The sequence below is a fragment of the Hyperolius riggenbachi genome, chromosome 8 (genome assembly GCF_040937935.1).
Source record: "Hyperolius riggenbachi isolate aHypRig1 chromosome 8, aHypRig1.pri, whole genome shotgun sequence".
Taxonomy (NCBI): Eukaryota; Metazoa; Chordata; class Amphibia; order Anura; family Hyperoliidae; genus Hyperolius; species Hyperolius riggenbachi.
Window position 1 is genome coordinate 99,963,783 of NC_090653.1, and position 19,721 is coordinate 99,983,503.

Genomic DNA, 19,721 nt, shown 5'->3' on the forward strand with positions numbered 1-19,721 from the left:
GACATACTGCACCATAAACCACCAGCAAGCAAGAAAATACTCAGAATAATTTGACAGTACTTTTTCACCTACCCGTATTTTTCAGACTATAAGACGGACCACAACACGCACCTAGGTTTAGAGGACAAAAACCAGGGGAAAAGTATAAATATATATATATATATGTGTATATATATATATATATATATATATGTGTATATGTGTATATATATATATATATATATATATATATATATATATATATATATATATAGTCCAGGGGGAGTCAGCAGCTTCCACAAGTGCAACAGTGGTGTATGCATGCAACTGAGGGTGCCCAATCCCTCTATGTCATATAGGAAGGAAGCGGGGAGTTGCAGCACACAGCTCTTTTATTGAACACAATAAATATTACAGGTAGACGTTTCGTCTGACCTCAGCTTTTCTCAATGTTGGGTAGATATATCAGTGCTCATTAACCACCCTGGCGTTCTATTGAGATCGCCAGGGCGGCTGCGGGATGTTTTTTTTTAAATTAAAAAAAAAAACTATTTCATGCAGCCAACTGAAAGTTGGCTGCATGAAAGCCCACTAGAGGGCGCTCCTGAAGCATAATTCCGATCGCCTCCGGCGATCAGAATTAACAAGGAAGGCTGCAATGAGCAGCCTTCCTTGTTTGGCTTTCCTTGTCGCCATGGCGACGAGCGGAGTGACGTCATGGACGTCAGCCGGCGTCCTGACGTCAGCCGCCTCCGATCCAGCCCTTAGCGCTGGCCGGAACTATTTGTTCCGGCTGCGCAGGGCTCGGGCGGCTGGGGGGACCCTCTTTCGCCGCTGCATGCGGCGGATCGCCGCAGAGCGGCGGTCGATCAGGCAGCACACGCGGCTGGCAAAGTGCCGGCTGCGTGTGCTGCTTTTTATTTGGAAACTGGATAGACCAGCACCCGAATGGGGACAGACGTGTGCTAGAGTGGAAAGACCCAATGGCCCTCAGAGGGTCAGCAAAGTCCAACACGAGAAGTCCACAGCACCACGTCAGTAATGTATAGCTCTTTTATTAAAAAAAATACAAAGAGATAGCCATAACAGTGACAGACGCTGTTTCGGACAAGGTCCTTCCTCAAGCTGTATCAGGCTCTCTCTGAAATACAATCCAATTGCTACTCCTATATATACTAGCTGTCAAAACGACATAACCAATCAGGATGCAGGATATATGGAGGACCTGATGGGGAACTGCAAGAAAGCCAAGTAAGCAAGTTTCTATGTCTATGGCCCACGACCTTGGCACCATGGGTGACACAGAAGGAAGCCTTGCTGCTATTACCTTGGCTTACACCAATGACCAAGCTATCCGAGTTATGTCTGAAGCTGCCGGAGGAGTGTCCTTTCTACAACAACCAGACCATCTCTTTCTGAAAAGAGAATTGGAACAACTCAATCGCAGACGCATTGATTACGACATCCATGCCAAAACTTTAGCGGAATACCACCGCGTCGGACGCATTCCAAGGCAGATGAGGGCCAATGTGCCTCCAGTGTTATTTCCAAAAGATGGCGAGTTCTGTACCGGGTGGGAGCATATCTGGAACAAGGTGGCATTTGATGCCATGGTACATCTTGTTATCAGAATACAACGTGAGTTGTCCACCTTGGATGATAAGATCGCCAAAATGTGTACTGACCTCAAAACATTGCTGTCTGTGGAGGAATTTACCGGTTTCCAGGAGCAATTGAAATCGAAATTAGAGATCTATCAATCGATGGCAGAGGTGGAGAAAAGAGAGAAGTTCCAGAGAGATAGTAACGACTACACGTCTGGCTTTGTGTATGCGTGGCAAAAAGTCTCATTTGGTAGAGGCAGAAGGCCTCCTGTATCAAAACCAAAGAAACCTCCACATACATCTAAACGGGCACCTAGATCTGGTGGAGGTGATAATTCTACTGATGCCCCGATGTCGTCTGATGATAGCGCTGCTGGTGGCTCCCAACGAAAAAACGACGTGGTGGTAAGCGATTCAAGCGGAAACAACAACGACGGAGTACGCATGCCATCATCCAACAGGATGAACTTGAGAGAACGAAAGAATCAGACCCTCCGTTAGTTGTAAATATATCCAGTTATCAACTGAATGACACGGAGTTACGAGTATTGAACCATGGCCTTGGATTTTGTCCAACCAATCCGCCTGACTTTTTCCTCATTGAACAAGAGTGTTTCCGTTTTTTACGCAACGTCAAACTTAAAGTTTTTTTCGCTAATAATTCCTTTTTGTCTAGACCTCGATCCTCTGAGGAGGGAACTTTTTCAGCTAGAGAATTTGGCCTGAGAAATAAAAGTTCTTTCTCTCCGCCAAGCAACCCTGCAATTGACATGTTCGCTTCAAGAATTCTGGAAGATATACAATCTCTGGAGCGCAATTTTCGTAGTGGACATTTACAATATAGGTCCAACATGAATCAATCTGACAAGATTGCTCTTCAGAGACTGCAGGCGAATTCTCACATCACTATTAGGGTGGCTGATAAGGGGGGAGCAGTGGTGGTCCTAGATACGAGCTACTATAAGGATGAAATTTCCTCTCAATTGAGTCAATCTGATGTCTATAAGAGACTAACTGGTGATCCTATTCACCATATACGCAGAAGAATACAGACTGCCTTAGATCAGGCCTATTCTAGAAATATCATAGATGAGGATATGTGTAGGTTTCTACTATGTGACCACCCTGCAACCCCCCAATTCTATACGCTACCGAAAATCCATAAGAACCTACTCCAGCCACCGGGGAGACCCATTGTGGCTGGGGTAGGTTCAATTTTTGTCCCTTTGGCCAAATTTTTGGATAAGTTATTGCAACCGTTTGTTGTATTATTAGATTCATATCTCAAGGATACAACCATGTTCCTTGATAAGTTGAAGTTGTTGAATGTCGGATCTTCTGATTTTTATTTGGTAACTCTTGATGTAGAAAGCCTCTACACCTCCATCCCACACGATGGGGGTGTAGAGGCTGTGGATTGGTTCTTACTTACCCAATCGGATCTCTCTGAGGGGCAGAGAAAATTTGCTATTTCTCTACTTAAGATTATATTGGAAGAAAACTATTTTGTCTTTGAGGGCGTATACTATCAACAGTGCAGGGGGACCGCCATGGGATCAAATGTGGCCCCCTCCTACGCAAACCTTTATATGGGCCTCTATGAGGAGGCATTTGTTTACACTCATGAATATTATCGTAGGCATGTTGTGTGCTGGTTACGATATATCGATGATATATTTTGCGTATGGAGGGGGCCCCAGGAGGCCCTGGCGGTCTTCCTTAATGATCTTCATGAGAGCTGTCCGAGGATCCGGTTGACGGCGCATGTGCACCCCGATCGTGTTGCCTTCTTGGACACTATGGTAATCCATTCTGGAATGACATTCCAAACTGATCTATTTGTCAAACCAACTGACCGAAATTCTTTGCTGGAATTTACCAGCTTTCATCCTAAGTCTACCCGTGAACATATTCCGGGTGGCCAGTTGGGTAGAGTCAGGAGGATTGTCTCGAATCCTGCCGTCAGGGAGACCCGTATTGTGGAAATGAGGGATAAGTTTAGGCGTAGAGGTTATCCTGAATATACCTTAGATGAATTGCCTTCACGTAGGAAACGTTCTTCTGGGCCAAGACTCCCCTTTGTTTCCCGCTACAATACCTGCAGCAATCAGCTGGGGTCTATTGTGAGGAAACATTGGGGCCTCTTGAAAGAATCCTTTCCTCATATTGAGGAGTTCCGCTATCCGCCCCTTTTTTCATTTAAGCGGGCCCCTACAGTGAGAGATAAAATTAAATCTAGGCCTGTTATCCCTGCGGTGACCTCTAGAAGGGGCACTTTCCCGTGTTTAGGCTGCCATTTATGCAGCCACATTGTGAGGGGAGATACGTTCGCGCATCCATCCAGGTGTGAGAGGTTCTCTATACGGGGCCTCTACACCTGTGATTCTTCATATGTTGTATATTTGCTTAGATGCCCTTGTGGGTTGGTATATGTGGGTGAAACCACACAACGGCTGCGCGAGCGTATCTCCTCTCACAAATCTGCTATTAGAACACTTAATATGGAACAAGCTGTTTCTCAGCATTTTACTGTGTGCCGCCACACGGTCTCGCAACTGAGAGTTCAAGTCATAGATGGGGTTCCCAGCGACTTTAGGGGGAATAGAGCGAAGGATCTTCTCAGGAGGGAAGCTTTCTGGATTAAACGCCTGGGAGCATTGGGTAATAGTGGACTGAACAGGGACTATGATCTCTCTTTTTGTATCTAACTCCGTTGTCTTCGATACTTGGTCTAGCTTGGTTATGGGTGGAGGTTGGGGGGTGGCATGCTTGTGATACATTGTGATCCACAATCTCTTTCTTTTTTAGTGTAAGTGGTTGTTGGTTTATATCTATGGCTTTAATATTTGTAATGTGTGTCTCTTTTATGTGGTCGGGATGCAGATATGATATGGGGGAACCTGTGTTTTGATTTCTGATAGTCACAGATAGGCCCATTTTTCAACCATTAATTTTTTATGGGTGAACATATTTTGGCTAATGTAGGTTAGCATGGTCTTTGATATCCCCTATTGTCAAGCCATCATCACTTTGCATATTGTACGCTCTATACTTGTGTACATGTTGATTGTGCCTTTTTGCATTTTTTCTATTTCCCACTTTTGGGATTCATGCGGACATTTTTACGCATGCGCAGACACTTGTACGCATGTCATCATGCGGATTTTTTGACGCGTATATTTACGTTTACGCATGCGTCAATGCGTACGTCATGATGTCACCATGACGTTCCAGGAAGTGTTTTGGCATGGCACACGGGGAGTGAGCTGCAGTTCCCCATCAGGTCCTCCACATTTTTGTCAGTTGGAAGGAGGAGGTAAGGGAATATTTGAATTATTGGGTCTGACGGCGATTGGCTCTTCATCTTAGTGGGTGTAGCTTACTTGGCTTTCTTGCAGTTCCCCATCAGGTCCTCCATATATCCTGCATCCTGATTGGTTATGTCGTTTTGACAGCTAGTATATATAGGAGTAGCAATTGGATTGTATTTCAGAGAGAGCCTGATACAGCTTGAGGAAGGACCTTGTCCGAAACAGCGTCTGTCGCTGTTATGGCTATCTCTTTGTATTTTTTTTAATAAAAGAGCTATACATTACTGACGTGCTGCTTTTTATTTGGAGAGAATCTGCCCAGCAGGGCCTGAGCGGCACCCTCTGGCGGTAATGGACGAGCTGAGCTCGTCCATACCGCTAAGGTGGTTAATCTTCTCAAGGTATCTTGCAATGCTCTGGCACCATTAATTTAGACAGTTTTTTAATAAGCTTCTGTGTTTACCCTATGCTGTCTGCATAGTTATGGACCACACATAGTGTATGTTGTTTCTGCTTCAATTAAAGATTTCTCTCCCTACAGGCCACTGCTTTTCCTTCCGAAGTCAAAGATCTAACAAAACGAATCCGTACTGTCATTATGGCAACATCTCAGATGAAAGAGCACGAGAAGGATCCAGAAATGCTCATAGATCTTCAGTACAGTTTGGCCAAGTCCTATGCAAGTACCCCAGAGCTTAGGAAGACTTGGCTGGAGAGCATGGCCAAAATCCATACCAAGAATGGAGACTTGTCAGAGGTAAAGTTTTGCAAAAAGCTATAACCAAGCATTCTGGCAGTCAATAAAGCGTAAAAAAAGGTTATTGCTGACAAGGGCAGTGCCACTGTGTCAGGATACTAGAGATTGGAGGACAAAGCAAATTATGAAAGCAGTGAACTGACTAGATGCTGGACTGGGTCTTGCCTATCTGTTGCACTATAAGAGCTCTATGGTAATACTTATGCCCATGGCTAGATGGGTGACTTGAGGGATATGGAGGCTGCAATATTTATTTCCGTTTAAACAATACCGGATTTCAGGCTGTCCTGCTAATCCTCTGCCTCTAATGCTTTTAGCAAAAGAGCCAGAACAAGCAGCTGTGTGATCCAGATACTGCTGCAACGAAATAGATCAGCAGGACTGCTGGGCAACTGGTATTGTTTTAAAGGAAGTACATATGGCAACCTCCATATCTCTATCAGCAAAGGTGTCCTTTTAGCATAGGAGAGGAACAGTTTAATGATTACCACTATTCATAGCAAATATAGAGACAATAACTACCAGCATAGCATCAGTGAAGGACTAATACAACAGTTAAAGAACAAGCGACACCCATGCTAACCTAGAAATAAAAAACACATATATAAGTAGATAAATACTACTTCTACTTACATAACAGATGTATTGTGCTATCCACGTAATAATTCCAGTGAATTTTAGAAAGGAAAAGCAGAAAATCCTAGTCTAGGCAGTGGCCATCTTGCCAAGCTAATGCTGACATCATATCCTCCCTGACTCTTCCCCCCCCTCCTTTCTCTTGTTCATTGTGTATTCATTAGCTGCCCTCCTCCCAGAGTCTTTTTTTTATTTACACATCCAATCACTGAGTCACCTCAGCCTTGCTTGTAAACACAAGGGATCAACTAGGCAGGGAAATAAATGGAAGAGGAGGAATATATTATAGATAAAAAGAACTCCCAGCATCCAAAATAACTCCCAGCATTCAACTTTTTGGCACTAGGGCCGGTGCTCCTAAAGTATGTGATAACGCCAAACCATAACAGCAAAAAAAAGTTTTGAATGCAGGATTAGCATCTTTATCACTTAATACACTCAGACCAGTTGCTGTTGAAATTTGATTTTTATGGTGACAATACCGCTTTAACAAAGGGCTCCTAATGAACCCCTCTGATGGCGGGGCCCCGATGCAGTTACTCCCTCTGCGAATCCTATTGCTTTGACACTGCTTTTTCCTATAGCTTATTTTTGCTGTCTTTTTTGTCTGCCATCTTGCTGATGGTTTTATCAGCCTGTTGTGATGTCTCACCCTAAACTATGAACTGAAATCACTAACTGTCAGAGATAACTAGTTTCTTATCACTTCCCTCTTTGTACAAGGTAGGCTTAATTAGTTTTTCCCCTTTTTACAGGACCTTGATTGATATCAGTCTGATCTTCTGTTTTTCCATTCTGCTTTGAAAACATTTTTTTTCTAGAGGAAGATGAATTTTAACTTAAAATATGATTTTTTTGTTGAGAAAAAATACCATTATTTCAACCCGTAACATTGCTAGAAGTCATGACAAATGTTATTTAGGTTGGCTTAACTTTTTGTGCATATAAAACAGTTATTCTACAGTGTTCCTCACAAAAAAAATGTCAAGAATGGCGTTTTAATGTTTGCTGCCAATCGATTAATTCAGATTGTGCAAATAAGTAGCAAGACCTTCTTCTCTTTGGCTTCAATTGACAAAGCCTTACCACATGTCTTGACAAATGTCAATTCACTAAGACTGTCACTGCATGGGAAAGTAAAATTACAGACTAGTGAGGTATATAACTAACTTTTGCAGTAAATACCTCAATAAATTCACAAAGATTAAAGCATGCCGTAAAACAAGTGAGACGGTCGGTATTTTACCTTCAGCCTGGAGCTGTCGGTAACTAACAAACAGCCATTTGTGAAAATGGAAAGGAAAAGGAGCCAGCCAATAGGAGGATCCACCCTGTCTGAAAGGACCACTATCGTGAAAATTAAAAAAAAAATGTAAAACGCTTGTAAACACATTCAGATAAGAAGTACATTTCTTCCAGATTAAAATGAGCCATAAATTACTTTGCCCCTATTTTGCTGTCACTTCAGTAGGCAGTAGAAATCTGACAGTACCAAAACAGGTTCTGGAGTGGCCCATCTCCTCATGGGGGATTCTCCGGGGTTTCTTTATTTTCAGAAGCACTTAGCGAATGGCAGTTGCTCCGTCCAACTGCCAAAAAAGTGTGAGGTCAGCAGGGAAGATGGCCACCATCTTTGTATAAATTATTTTCAGGTAGAATCTTTATAAAGAATAAAGGCCATGCTGAGAATCGCCCATGTAGAGATGGACTTGCCCAAAACCTGTCTGTCCTGTCGGATTTCTACTACCTACTGTAAGTGACAGCAACATAGGAGAAAAGTCATTTATGGATCATTTTACTCTGGAAGAAATGTACTTTTTATTTGTATGTTATTACCTGTATTTTACATTTTATATTTTTTTGCGATAGTGGTCCTTTAACTACTCTTTCTATTGATACCAATGTACTGCTGCATCAGAAAATAATCGAAACATGACATACAGGAGCAAGGCACATTGATAGAGGTTTCACCTTTAACCCTTTAGACATGAACAGGGAAGAAACTGAAACAGAGCATCAGAGGAACTACAGGCAGCATGCACATCTAAAGGGATGCCTTTTTACTCTTGTATGCTTTCATAGTCAAAAGCAGCACCTTGCAAAGGAAGGGCTCATGTTCTAGGCAAACCACTTGCACCTGAAGAATCATCACAGCTCTGACCAGCAGTGGGAGAACATCACCATAACAAAAGCAGCTTGGTGCCAAGACCTACTCCACAGCTGGTTACACTTGTACTTTTTTACCGAGCAGATCTTGGTAAACTTAAGCCATGGCTTTTGGTAAATTGCCAAACTATTACGGCATGTGTGAAAATCTTACTGAATTAAGTGAAAATCTTACTAATTAAGAGAAAAAAAAGGGCTAACGTACAGAATGCAGTATTTTACTGACCTGATTGCAGTAAGCAGCTGTGCATGAAGAATTTCTAGGCTGTCCATACAGCAAAGACAATACAGATATAGCTGAATCTCCAGTATCCGGCACCAGCGGGGATCGCCTGATGCCGGATTCATGTGGTTGCTGGTTGCTTGAGCAACTGGCATCAAAAGCACAAACCTCCCCCCAAAATACTCACCGAGGCGCCAGTGACATCTTGCAGCCTTCCTCTTGCCCCTAGCGGTTTCTGGCTTCCCCTGTGCACAGGAGCTGGCATGTCGCCTGACCCACATCGAGTCACATGACACTCCGGGAGCAATGCACAGACATTAGACGCTGCTAGGAGCCCACTAAGATCAAGAGGAAGGCTGCAAGATGTCGCTGGAGGCTCGGTAAGTATTTAAATTGGTGCAAACATCCCAAAACCAAAGTCAACGTTATCCCTTAAGCAATGCCGGTTAGTTGAGACTACCGGTTGCCTGAGTTCCAGATAACTGGGGCTTTGCTGTACCATGTTTGTAATAGGAAAAAGAAAATAGTGCTATTTGAGTTAACAATCACTTTGGGGAATTCATAAGTGGCCGTAAAGGGATATGTAAAAATAATTTTTAATAATCATTAAATTATAAGAACAATTGCCCAACATTTATCTATGCATTTTGTAACAAAAATGTCATTGTGCTTTAACAGTGGTAACAGCTGCCCAGCTGCTTGTAAATCATGGCTTGTTTCCTTTTGTTGTAATGAATAACCTCTGAGTACAGACTTATCACATCGTTATTTCTGTTATGTTGTGGTTTATACTGTAGATTATTTGTAAATTCAATCCAATATGATAGAAGAAAAGCATAGCAAACCTTATAAGGATGAAGCCTCTGTGATCCATCAACAAACCCAGGCCTGACTGGGTCACATTATAAATAGGCATGCTCGGAATTGCAATTTCCTGTTCCGCGGTAATTCCGCATCCCGCTGATCCGAAATTCCGTTTCCGTTTAATTCCGGCGGTATTCCGGAGCTGTTCTGCGGAATCCCGCATTCTCCTCCTCCTCCTTCATCCATCCATCCATCTTCTTGTAGGGAATTGCAGTTTTTCAAAACAGCTTATATCCCTTTGCCAGGATTTGAACCCAGGTCTCAGTGTGTAGTAGGTATCTGTCTTACCCTCTAGACCACCAACCACACTACATGCTAAAGCTGGCCTTTAATGTACCATTATGATCAATTGAATAGAAAAAGTAGCATGATTAAGGATTTGTACTTTTTTAAAAGCCACCTTACGTACCTTAGCCAGGATTTGAACCCAGATCTCAGTGTGTAGTAGGTATCTGTCTTACCCTTACCCAATTGATCATAATGGTACATTAAAGGCCAGCTTTAGCATGTAGTGTGGTTGGTGGTCTAGAGGGTAAGACAGATACCTACTACACACTGAGACCTGGGTTCAAATCCTGGCAAAGGTATATAAGCTGTTTTGAAAAACTGCAATTCCCTATGAGAGAGAGAGAGAGAGAATTCCGCGGAATTCCGTTTGAGAGGTTTAGTAATTCCGTTCCGACTATCGGAATTGACCTAATTCCAGCCGGAATCACGGAATTAACAATTCCGCGTAATTTACCGAGCATCCCTAATTATTAATACAGCAGATTTTCCTAACCTTTTTCTAATACTGAAGTATACTAATGATAAGACTATCTAAACCACTATCATGGTGAATAAACCATATTTTTGGCATATAAGACATTTTGGTATATAAGACACACCTAGGTTTAGTGGACAAAAACCAGGGAAAATATATATCATAAGCCTGGTGTGTCCATGGTACAGGGGTGTCTTGTAGTAGTTCTTCCCCAATTATTGTGTCCTCGTGTGTCCTCCTGTGTCCCCTTTTGTCACCATGTGTCCCAATTGTGTTCACTTCTGTCGCCAGTGTGTCCCCTTCTGTCCCGTTTGTCCTCCTCTGCCCCCATTTGTCTCCACCCCATTTGCCCTCCATTCCCCCCATTTATCCTCAGCTCCCCTCCCCCCACCGTGTGATTCAGCCCCCCCCCCCCCCCCCATGTCCTTTTCTCCTACCATGGAACCTCCTCTGCCCCCCTGTATAACTATCAGAATGCCAAAAAAGACTGCACCTGTTATCTCTGATTAGAGGTCTAAAGCCGCATCTACGCGCGTAGATGCGGCCGCGATGCTCCTTATCAATCGAGCCGCTAATGCGGCTCGATTGATAAGATCCGGCAGGACGGATCTTCGCACCGCCGATTCCCTGCTCGATCCCCGCGAGGGGACAATGGCAGGGAATCGTGCGGGAGATAAGCGGCGCCGGCGGGGACGAGCGGGGAATCGAATGCGGCGCACGCGCAGCGAGCGGGGACGCGGCGGGCACGCGGAAGAGGCGATCCGGCGGCTAATCGAGCCGCCGGATCGCTTCAATGTCCCATGGTGTAGATTGGGTTTAAAGGTAAATTGCTTGGCTTTGATAAAGTACTGGTCTAACTGTACATTTATTTAATTTTTCAGGCTGCAATGTGTTCCATCCACGTAGCTGCATTGGTTGCTGAGTTCCTTTATAGAAAAAGTAAGAAAAATGACACATATATTGAACTCATATAAAGTACGGATCTTCTAGTGCTATGTCGTCAGATCAGTATTTTGTAAGACTTGCAAACAGATGTGCACAATATGCTGATGCTTAGTTTATCAATAGTAAAAATGTTATGCAGGGATTAGCATGCGCTTTGGTGGCTCTTCAGACACACATAAGGGAAACGATGTCACTGGCAAGGAGGGCAGAATATCAGCATTATAAGAATAAAATAAAAAAAGGTCTAAGTGCAGACTGTTTTTTATTGTGAGAGCATCATACATTAATATATATTTAAAATGTAAAAGCAAAAACTCACATGAGGGGCCTTAAGTCACAATGTACCCCACAGATGGAATGCACTTAAAAGTTAAAAGTATGCCAGTAGGGAAGAGGTAATGGTGCCGCCCGTCTTCCTTCCAGTAGAGCGCATTAGTAATGCCGTTACCATAGTAACACTCATGGGGCTTGATTCACAAAGTGGTGTTAACCTAGTTAGCACGCCTAAAGACTTTTGGGCGTGATAAGCATTGCACTAAGTAGGTTTGCACCGCTTTGAGGGAAAATCTTGCGCGCAACGCTTTGCGCGTAAAGTTTTACACGCGCAAAGTCTGGTGCGCACGAAACGTCGCATAGGGTTTAATGGCGTTGCACGCATAAACTTTGCGCGCGTAAAATTTACGTGCAAAAATTTGCACGCAAGTTTGTTTTATCACTCCTACACTGAGTTTAGGCGTGATAATGTTTTTTTTACGAGCGTGCTAACAGTTAGCACGGCTTTGTGAACCAAGCCCACAGACTCTAGCACCACGAGTGGCACTAAAAGTGTCACTCGTTGTAACCTGCTGACAGTAGTAATGGTAATAGTGCCGTTTACTAACTGCACACAGCAACACTACCACAACTTCATGCATCGAACCATAGGAGAGATAATTTATGAGTGAAAGAGACACTGAAGCTAAAAAAACAAAAAAAATCATATAATGTAGTACAGCTAAGAAATAAAACATTAGGAACAGAGGCATAAGTCTAATTCTATGCAAAAGAGCCATTGAGCTCCACGACTTTCAAAGTTGCAGAGAGCTCTGCCTTCTGAAGCTTGTTATCTCAACTCTCAGTCACTGTACTTTCTTTTTCTTTCCAGAGGACAGGTCAAAAGTTAAGTAGGCTGCTCTGTAAAATCATTTAGAATGCTGAGTAGTGTGTAAACTGCAAATATTAGAGAATGATGCAATGTTATAAAAAACACTATATAACTGAAAAAAATATTAGAATATTTTCTTTACTACTAATGTTCTAGTAATTATCCGTACTACACGACCAATTCATTTTATCATAATTTTTTTTCACTTCAATGTCTCTTTAAAATGAACCAGAGACGAAGCACCCACATGTATTTTACCATATATATCAGTGGGAACATTAGAGAAAACACCTACCCTGCTCTCTGCTGCTTCATCCTTCACTGCTCAGCCTGCTTGTTAACAGCCCTGATAAAATCCCCGACTGAGCATTCAGTCTAGCTTTGCTCAAGAATCATTATAGCTGAGTCTGTCTTCTCTGATGTCTTTATAAGCCGAAGCCTGCCCCTTCTGGCTCTGCTATAATGACTCAGCTTTAATGATTCCTGAGCAAAGCCAGACTGAATGCTCAGTTGGGAATTTTATCAGGGCTAATGACAAGCAGGCTGAGTAGTGAAGGATGAAACCGAGAGCAAGGTAGTGTTTTCTCTAATGTTCCCACTGATATATATGGTAAAATACATGAGGGTGCTTTGTCTCTGGTTCATTTTAAGTCATGAGTTGATAAATAAAGTAAGATAATACCTTAAGAATATCTCTCCAATGGAAAAGCTTTATAAATCAGTTCATACATATGACGAACAATAATGAAAATTAAAGGCGACCCACACTATTTTTATTATTGTTCTACAACTCTTATTTTTCACAACTTACTCCCATGATGGGTCCAACATTATATTAGACCACATGGAAAGTGTATCTTAACATGCATAGCTGCTTTGTATCTGGATGAAGCCATTACCATTTGTCATGTATCCAAATAGTCTGTTTAGTTTCTAACATCTCGTCTGCCAGTTTATTTGCTCTGAATGCTTTATCATGATGCTAGTGGATTTTATTTTATATTTTCAGAACTCTTCCATAGTGGTTGTTCTGTTTTTAAGAAGATCACACCCAACATTGATGAGGAGGCAGCCATGAAGGAAGACGCTGGCATGCTTGATGTCTACTACAGTGAGGTGACGTTATTAAGCTGTCTCTTTCTATTGCATACAGTAATTTTAGTAAGACCATCTTTGCACGCACATTTTTCTCTTGCACAAACAAAGTTAATCTGCCACTTCATCTTTCAAGAAGTCCGCACTGCATGAAGTATGTTTTTAAGGTTCTAATGTATCTTAGTCATGCTATAAAGAAACTAAAGTGCCTTAGCTTTTATCACACCAGCCAAGCACTGTATCAGTTCCAATAAATTTCAGAAACTTTGAAGACATTCTTGTTAATCTAGGCAATTCACTTACTACAATCTTAAAGTAAACATCCAGACTAAAAATCTACTCAGCAGCACTGAAAAGGCTTGGTGTTTCTTCAACAGTTTCACAGCATTAGAAATTTGTTTTTCTTACCCAAGCCTCATTTTTAGCTGCACAGAACAAAACTGCTCAGGCATTTTTCCCCTGATGCTGTGAAAAGCATGATGGGATTTCTGATGTTGTTGTTCTGCTGTTTTGTTTTTTTATTTTGAATTTGAGATTGGAAGCCTAGCACACACAGCTGGGAGGGGTGAACAGAACACAGGACAGTTGGAACTGTGTCTCATGCTCCCTGTCACCTCCTTTCAACCAAAAAGATTGCTGCCCCCATGACAAAGATGGCGTCCCCATGAAATAACAAACATTTGCCTGTTCTTTTAAAACAGGGTGGGTAAGAGATTATATTACCTATCTATTTTAATTATCAAAACTAATGTAACTTAATGACAGTATGTTTGTTTAGGCTGAAGTTCCCCTTTAACTGGGTGTCTAGGTGTGTACTATCTTCACTATGTCTAGGCAAGTATGATAAGGCAGTATTGTATTTTTGATGACACATAGGCCCATATGCATCACCTAGGAGAAAACTCAGGAGAAAAGGGTAATTGCATATGGGCCATAGGCCCTTATTCAATTCACTTTTTCTCCTCTGTTTTCTCCTAGGATACAATTTTTCATGTCCTCGTGAAAATAACTTTACCTCATTCTTCAACTGAAAATGTATCAGAATGTGGGTGAAAAGTCTTTGTCAAAATTATTCTGAGTACCGTATTTTCTTGCTTGCTGGTGGCTTAACCACTTCCCTACCACGCTATTTTGTGCTGATCGGTGCTGCGTGGGCTCTCCAGCCCGCAGCACCGATCAGCTAGCAGCCAGGCCGATCAGACTTCCCCCCTTTTTTCCCCACTAGAGGGATGTCCTGCTGGGGGGGTCTGATCGCCGCCGGCTGCTTGCGCTTGCGGGGGGCGGGCTCTTCAAAGCCCCCCTCCGCAGCGCTTCCTGGCCTCCTTCCCCTTCCCTCCCTCTCCCTCCCCCTGTGAGCGGCGCAGGACGGATTTCCGTCCTGCGCCTGATGGGATAGGCTTTAGCCTATCAGATGCCGGTGATCCCCGGCCAATCAGAGGCCGGGGATCACCGATCTCCTCTACGGCGCTGCTGCGCAGCAGCACCGTATACATGTAAACACCGGGGAAGGTCTTCCCCGTGTGTTTACATTTACCCTGCGAGCCGCCGATCGGCTCGCAGGGTGTTCATGGAGACACCCTCCGTGAGCTGACATGGAACGGCCGCTCTGCCGCTCGTACGAGCGGCCGTTTCCATGGAATACACTTCAGGATTCAGGGGCGTGTATATACGCTCCGAGAATCCGGAAGTGGTTAAAAGGCATTTTATTGATAAGGTGTGAAAATATCACCTAGGAGAAAACTTGGGTAAAAAAAGTGTACTTAATAAGGGCGATAGTAGGGATGGTTCTTCTTCAGTTTGGGTAGAGGTTTTTTTTTTCAGTTTGACATACATGGCTGCTTTCACCCCTCTTGCTAAACAGCTTTCCTCTTTGTCCAAATGATGCTTATAGACAGCCCATCCATGGACATAGGCCCTTGGTTGGAATTGTAACTTGAATATTTGTCCCTATCTCAGTTACAAAAGATGACATCCTGACATATGTTTTGGTGAAATATCTACTTCGAGGATGCAGGAGAATATATAGAAGGGTTTGAAAGAAAAGAGCAAATAAATAATGTAGGTACCAGTTGTGATCATCTTAGTGTACTAAATCATATGGGCAATTAAAGGGTGGAAAGGAATGAAAACGTGGGAAAAAAGAAGAACCTGTGGGGAAGAGAAAGGAAAAAGAGAAGTACACAGGAAAAGGAGGGGAGATAGTAAGGGGAGGAGAGGGAGGAATAAGGATAGGTGAGAGTAAGCTTAAAAAAAAAGGAACATGACAATTGTAGTTTCTGAAGGCCCACTGAGCACAGCCTGGATGGTCAGAAGCACTGTACCTACTGTAAAGATAAAGACAATTAAATGTAGCTGTAAATCTAAGATAAGCAGTAGGAAATGAATGACAGCAGGGACCAATAAAGTGACGTTAGTGAAAATGCAATAACGTGTGTGAGTGATAAACCAAGATAAAAAAGTAAATATGCAGCTGAACCTAATAAAGGAAAGACACCCTCAGAAATAACAGGGATAATGTGGCGACATTAGAGAGATTAAAAAAAAAACCTGTTGGATAACTACCGTAAGTGCAGTATTGGAGAAAATATGTCACCCTAGTAGGCAACTAGATGGTGAAACCTGTGTACTGAATAGATGGAAGAAGAGCACAAGAAAAATAAAGAGCTAACCAGAAGAGAACGTGTTTCCCAATGTCACATGGAATGTCAAAATGAGCAAAACCAGTCTTGGACTGTGCAAAGTGAAGGAAGTGGGTGTGACCTGAAGTACCAAATTAAAATATGTTAATGTAAAATAGTGAACTTCAGTGTTAAACCTTGTACACACACTAGATTGAGTCTACTGTATGTATAATGGCCCCTGACCTCCCTTAGTGCCTCGGCTAACAATAAGCTGGCCGAGCACATTGCTCTTACAAGCCCACTTTTTTGCCACGCTGTCATACATAACTTTCTTGACCTACCTTTCCCCTGCATAGCAGCAGAACCACCGCGAAAAGTAAGATACATACATACATACATATATAAAGCACATTTCTCAGAGTAAAATGCACTATAAATTACCCAGCAGCCGTCCTGTGCCCTTGCCGATCCTGCCCGAGCTTCCGTTCTCCTGCGGGAGCTAATTTCATTACCGCCGACTTGCAACTGCGCCTGCGCGCCCCGGGCAATGCGACGCTTTCTTCGCGTTCCCGCCCACTATAGCTGCTCTAGCGGGTGGGAATGCAAAGAAAGAGTCGCACTTGTAAGCCGGCGGTAGTGAAAGTAGCTCGCGCGGGGGAACGGAGGCTCGGGCAGGACCGGCAAGGGGACAGGACGGCTGCTGGGGGCTTTGGGAAGCCCCAGGTAAGTGAAACTGTTTGCTTTTAATTAATTTACAGTTCCGCTTTAAAAACCTTTAAAAAAAAAAAAAAAAAATAAGATGATGAAAGTTTACATGCTTCAGCGTGTTCTTACTGCAGTGTATGACCAAACTGAAAACATTTTTCTCATCTAATCAGGTCAGGGAATCTGTTCTTTGGTAGTTGTTATCAGGCCACTTTGTATGTCAGTGGCAAATTTATTACATATGAAAGGTTTACCTCTCACTTCTCAGGTTTTCCGTCTCCACATGCTGTCTTTTTTATGGTATTCATCAATGCAATTTCTGTAAATATGTGAATTGATGTTGAAAATGTTTTATTAGAAATGTGTGTCATGAAATGCCAACACCGGTAATTATCCACATTGATCTTTGGAGGCAGTGAGAGATTATTTGTACTGTTACATTATCAACTAGTACAGGGTTGCTTGGCAAAGTGTTGTCACCAGAATGGTGTAGGAGATGTTAGTAAAATATTGAATATAAAATTGAATGGGGTACCTCCTAAGGCCTCGTTCACATCTGAGGAGCGCAGATGGCCGTGTGATCCGAACACAGCGCATCCGATCGCACGCCATCTGCGCCTCTGCCCGCTGCGCTGCTGATCCCGTCCATTGACAGTGATGGGATCAGCTCTGCGCTTCCGGGCAAAATGCAGCCAGCAGTACGCAAGCACCTCCCAGTGCATCGTACTGCTGCGGAGCGCTGTAGAAGTGAATGGTCGACGGGCAGTCTATGCCCTACTGCCGTTCCTATGTTTCAGCACATCATACGCGCTTCCATATCCGCACGGAAGCGCGTATGATGTGGACGAGGCCTAAAACCACAAAAGGCCTCTGTATTCAGACATACTTCTTGAATACACAAGGACAGCGAGGATGTGGCCCACCCCTAGCACCCTTTACATTTTGAACCACAACCAGATCAAATACTTTTAGGCACTGGATGACTACCATGCAAGGAAAGGTGGCAAAACTTTTTGACCTATGCAAAGCACTCTCTGGCTCAAAAGGGGTTCTTCACCACCTGCCTGCCTTTTTGTAAAAAAGTGGTGGTAAAAACTGCGGTCTTATGGTGAAATCTGTTTGTCTCCTAAACTATGTGAATAATTGGAGAGGTGCATGCCCATCTCTCCCAGTGGCCAGCAGCATTCAGTTTGCAGGCGCAATCATGTTTGTGAATGTATGTCTAGGTGCATGTGGACATTGTGACTCGATCATGTCTCCACGCACAGGGCTACTTTCACATTACTGCTTGTGTAGTTGAACATGGCATATCAAAGTATTATTTATTGTATTTATAAAGCGCCAACATATTACCCAGCAATACATAATAGATAACTGGGGTAAACATACAAGCTAGGACTTACAAGGAGCTCACAACAGAAAACATGGTCATGCAAGTGTCTTTGGTAACAATAATTCAAATTCTTTGATAAATATAGATTGAGTTTGTTCTAATCCACGAGAGGGTTGTCCGACAGTGAGGGTGCCTGATCAAGCTGGAAACACTAAGAGGAAGGGCTCTGCCAGAAGCTTTCAAACTAATAGGTTGGGTAGAAACATAATAGGTGTGTCTGTTGAGGGGGTGCTCAGCAAAATGTATTATGATACTGATGTGGGGGACAGGCAAGCATGAAAAGGTGAGTTTCGAGGGCCCGTTTGAAGAAATTAAAGGTGGGTCGGGTCTGATGGCTGGTTGTTGGGGCAGCCCTAATAAAGTCCTACTGTACAGCGCCACAGAATATGTTGTAGTTTTATAAATTAATAACAATAATAATTACCAAGTTATATTCATGCCTGAGCTATAAATGTCTATTACCAGGTTATATTCATGCCTGAGCTGTATATGTCTATTACCAGGTTATATTCATGCCTGAGCTGTATATGTCTATTACCAGGTTATATTCATGCCTGAGCTGTATATGTCTATTACCAGGTTATATTCATGCCTGAGCTGTATATGTCTATTACCAGGTGATATACATGCCTGAGCTGTATATGCCTATTACCAGGTTATATTCAGGCCTGAGCTGTATATGCCTGTTACCAGGTTACCTGCTCAAACAATAAAGGGAACACAAAAATAAGACATCCTAGATTTAAATGAATGAAATATACTTATTAAATACTTTGTTCTCTACATAGTTGAATGTGCTAACAACAAATCCACTCAAACATTATTAATAAAAATCAAATATATCCACCCATGGAGGTCTGGATTTAGAGTCACACTCAAAATTCAAGTGAAAAAAAAAGACAAAATAAGGCTCAGTAGTGTGTGTGGCCTCCACATGCCTGTATGACCTCCCTACAATGCCTGGCCATGCTCCTGATAAGGTTATGGATGGTCTCATAAGGGATCTCTTCCCAGACCTGGACTAAACCATTCATCACCTCCTGGACAGTCTGTGGTCAACATGGCATTGGTGGACGGAGAGAGATATGATGTCCCAGATGTGCTCAACTGGATTCAAGTCTGGGGAACGGATGGGCCAGTCCATAGCATCAATACCTTCATCTTGCAGGATCTGCTGACATACTACAGACAGATGAGGTCTAGCATTGTCTTGCATTAGGAGGACTTTACATATGGTCTTTACAGATGAACTGTTATCTATAACTGCTGTGTATGATCTCTCTAATAATCACTTGCATGCCTTTCCGCACTGCTCACACATGTCTCACTCTTTTCTCAATGTATGATACCCACTGTCAATGGTTATAACTCATGAAGTAGGCACCGAAACCGAGTAGGTCACAATCTTTTCGGGGACGCCACTGATACGTCGCGGGCGCAGCGTTGCTGCGGATCCGCAATACCTCCGATGCACTCCCTCCCATCTCAGGGCACCATCACCTATACCAGAGCTGA

At 43.0% G+C, this 19,721-nt stretch overlaps 1 protein-coding gene across 5 annotated transcripts in view; it reads left to right on the forward strand.

Moving 5' to 3' along the window:
* DOCK11 (dedicator of cytokinesis 11) overlaps positions 1-19,721 on the forward strand; it is a 404,878-nt gene that overhangs the window by 286,371 nt on the left and 98,786 nt on the right. For all 5 annotated transcript variants that reach the window (XR_011023561.1, XM_068250928.1, XM_068250930.1 and 2 more), the window contains 3 exons: positions 5,436-5,651; positions 11,185-11,242; positions 13,402-13,508. Coding sequence is in view for 4 of the 5 variants with exons in the window: in XM_068250928.1 (XP_068107029.1) it covers positions 5,436-5,651; positions 11,185-11,242; positions 13,402-13,508 (381 nt within the window). In the remaining variant the exon portion in view is untranslated. The remainder of the gene's footprint in view (positions 1-5,435; positions 5,652-11,184; positions 11,243-13,401; positions 13,509-19,721) is intronic.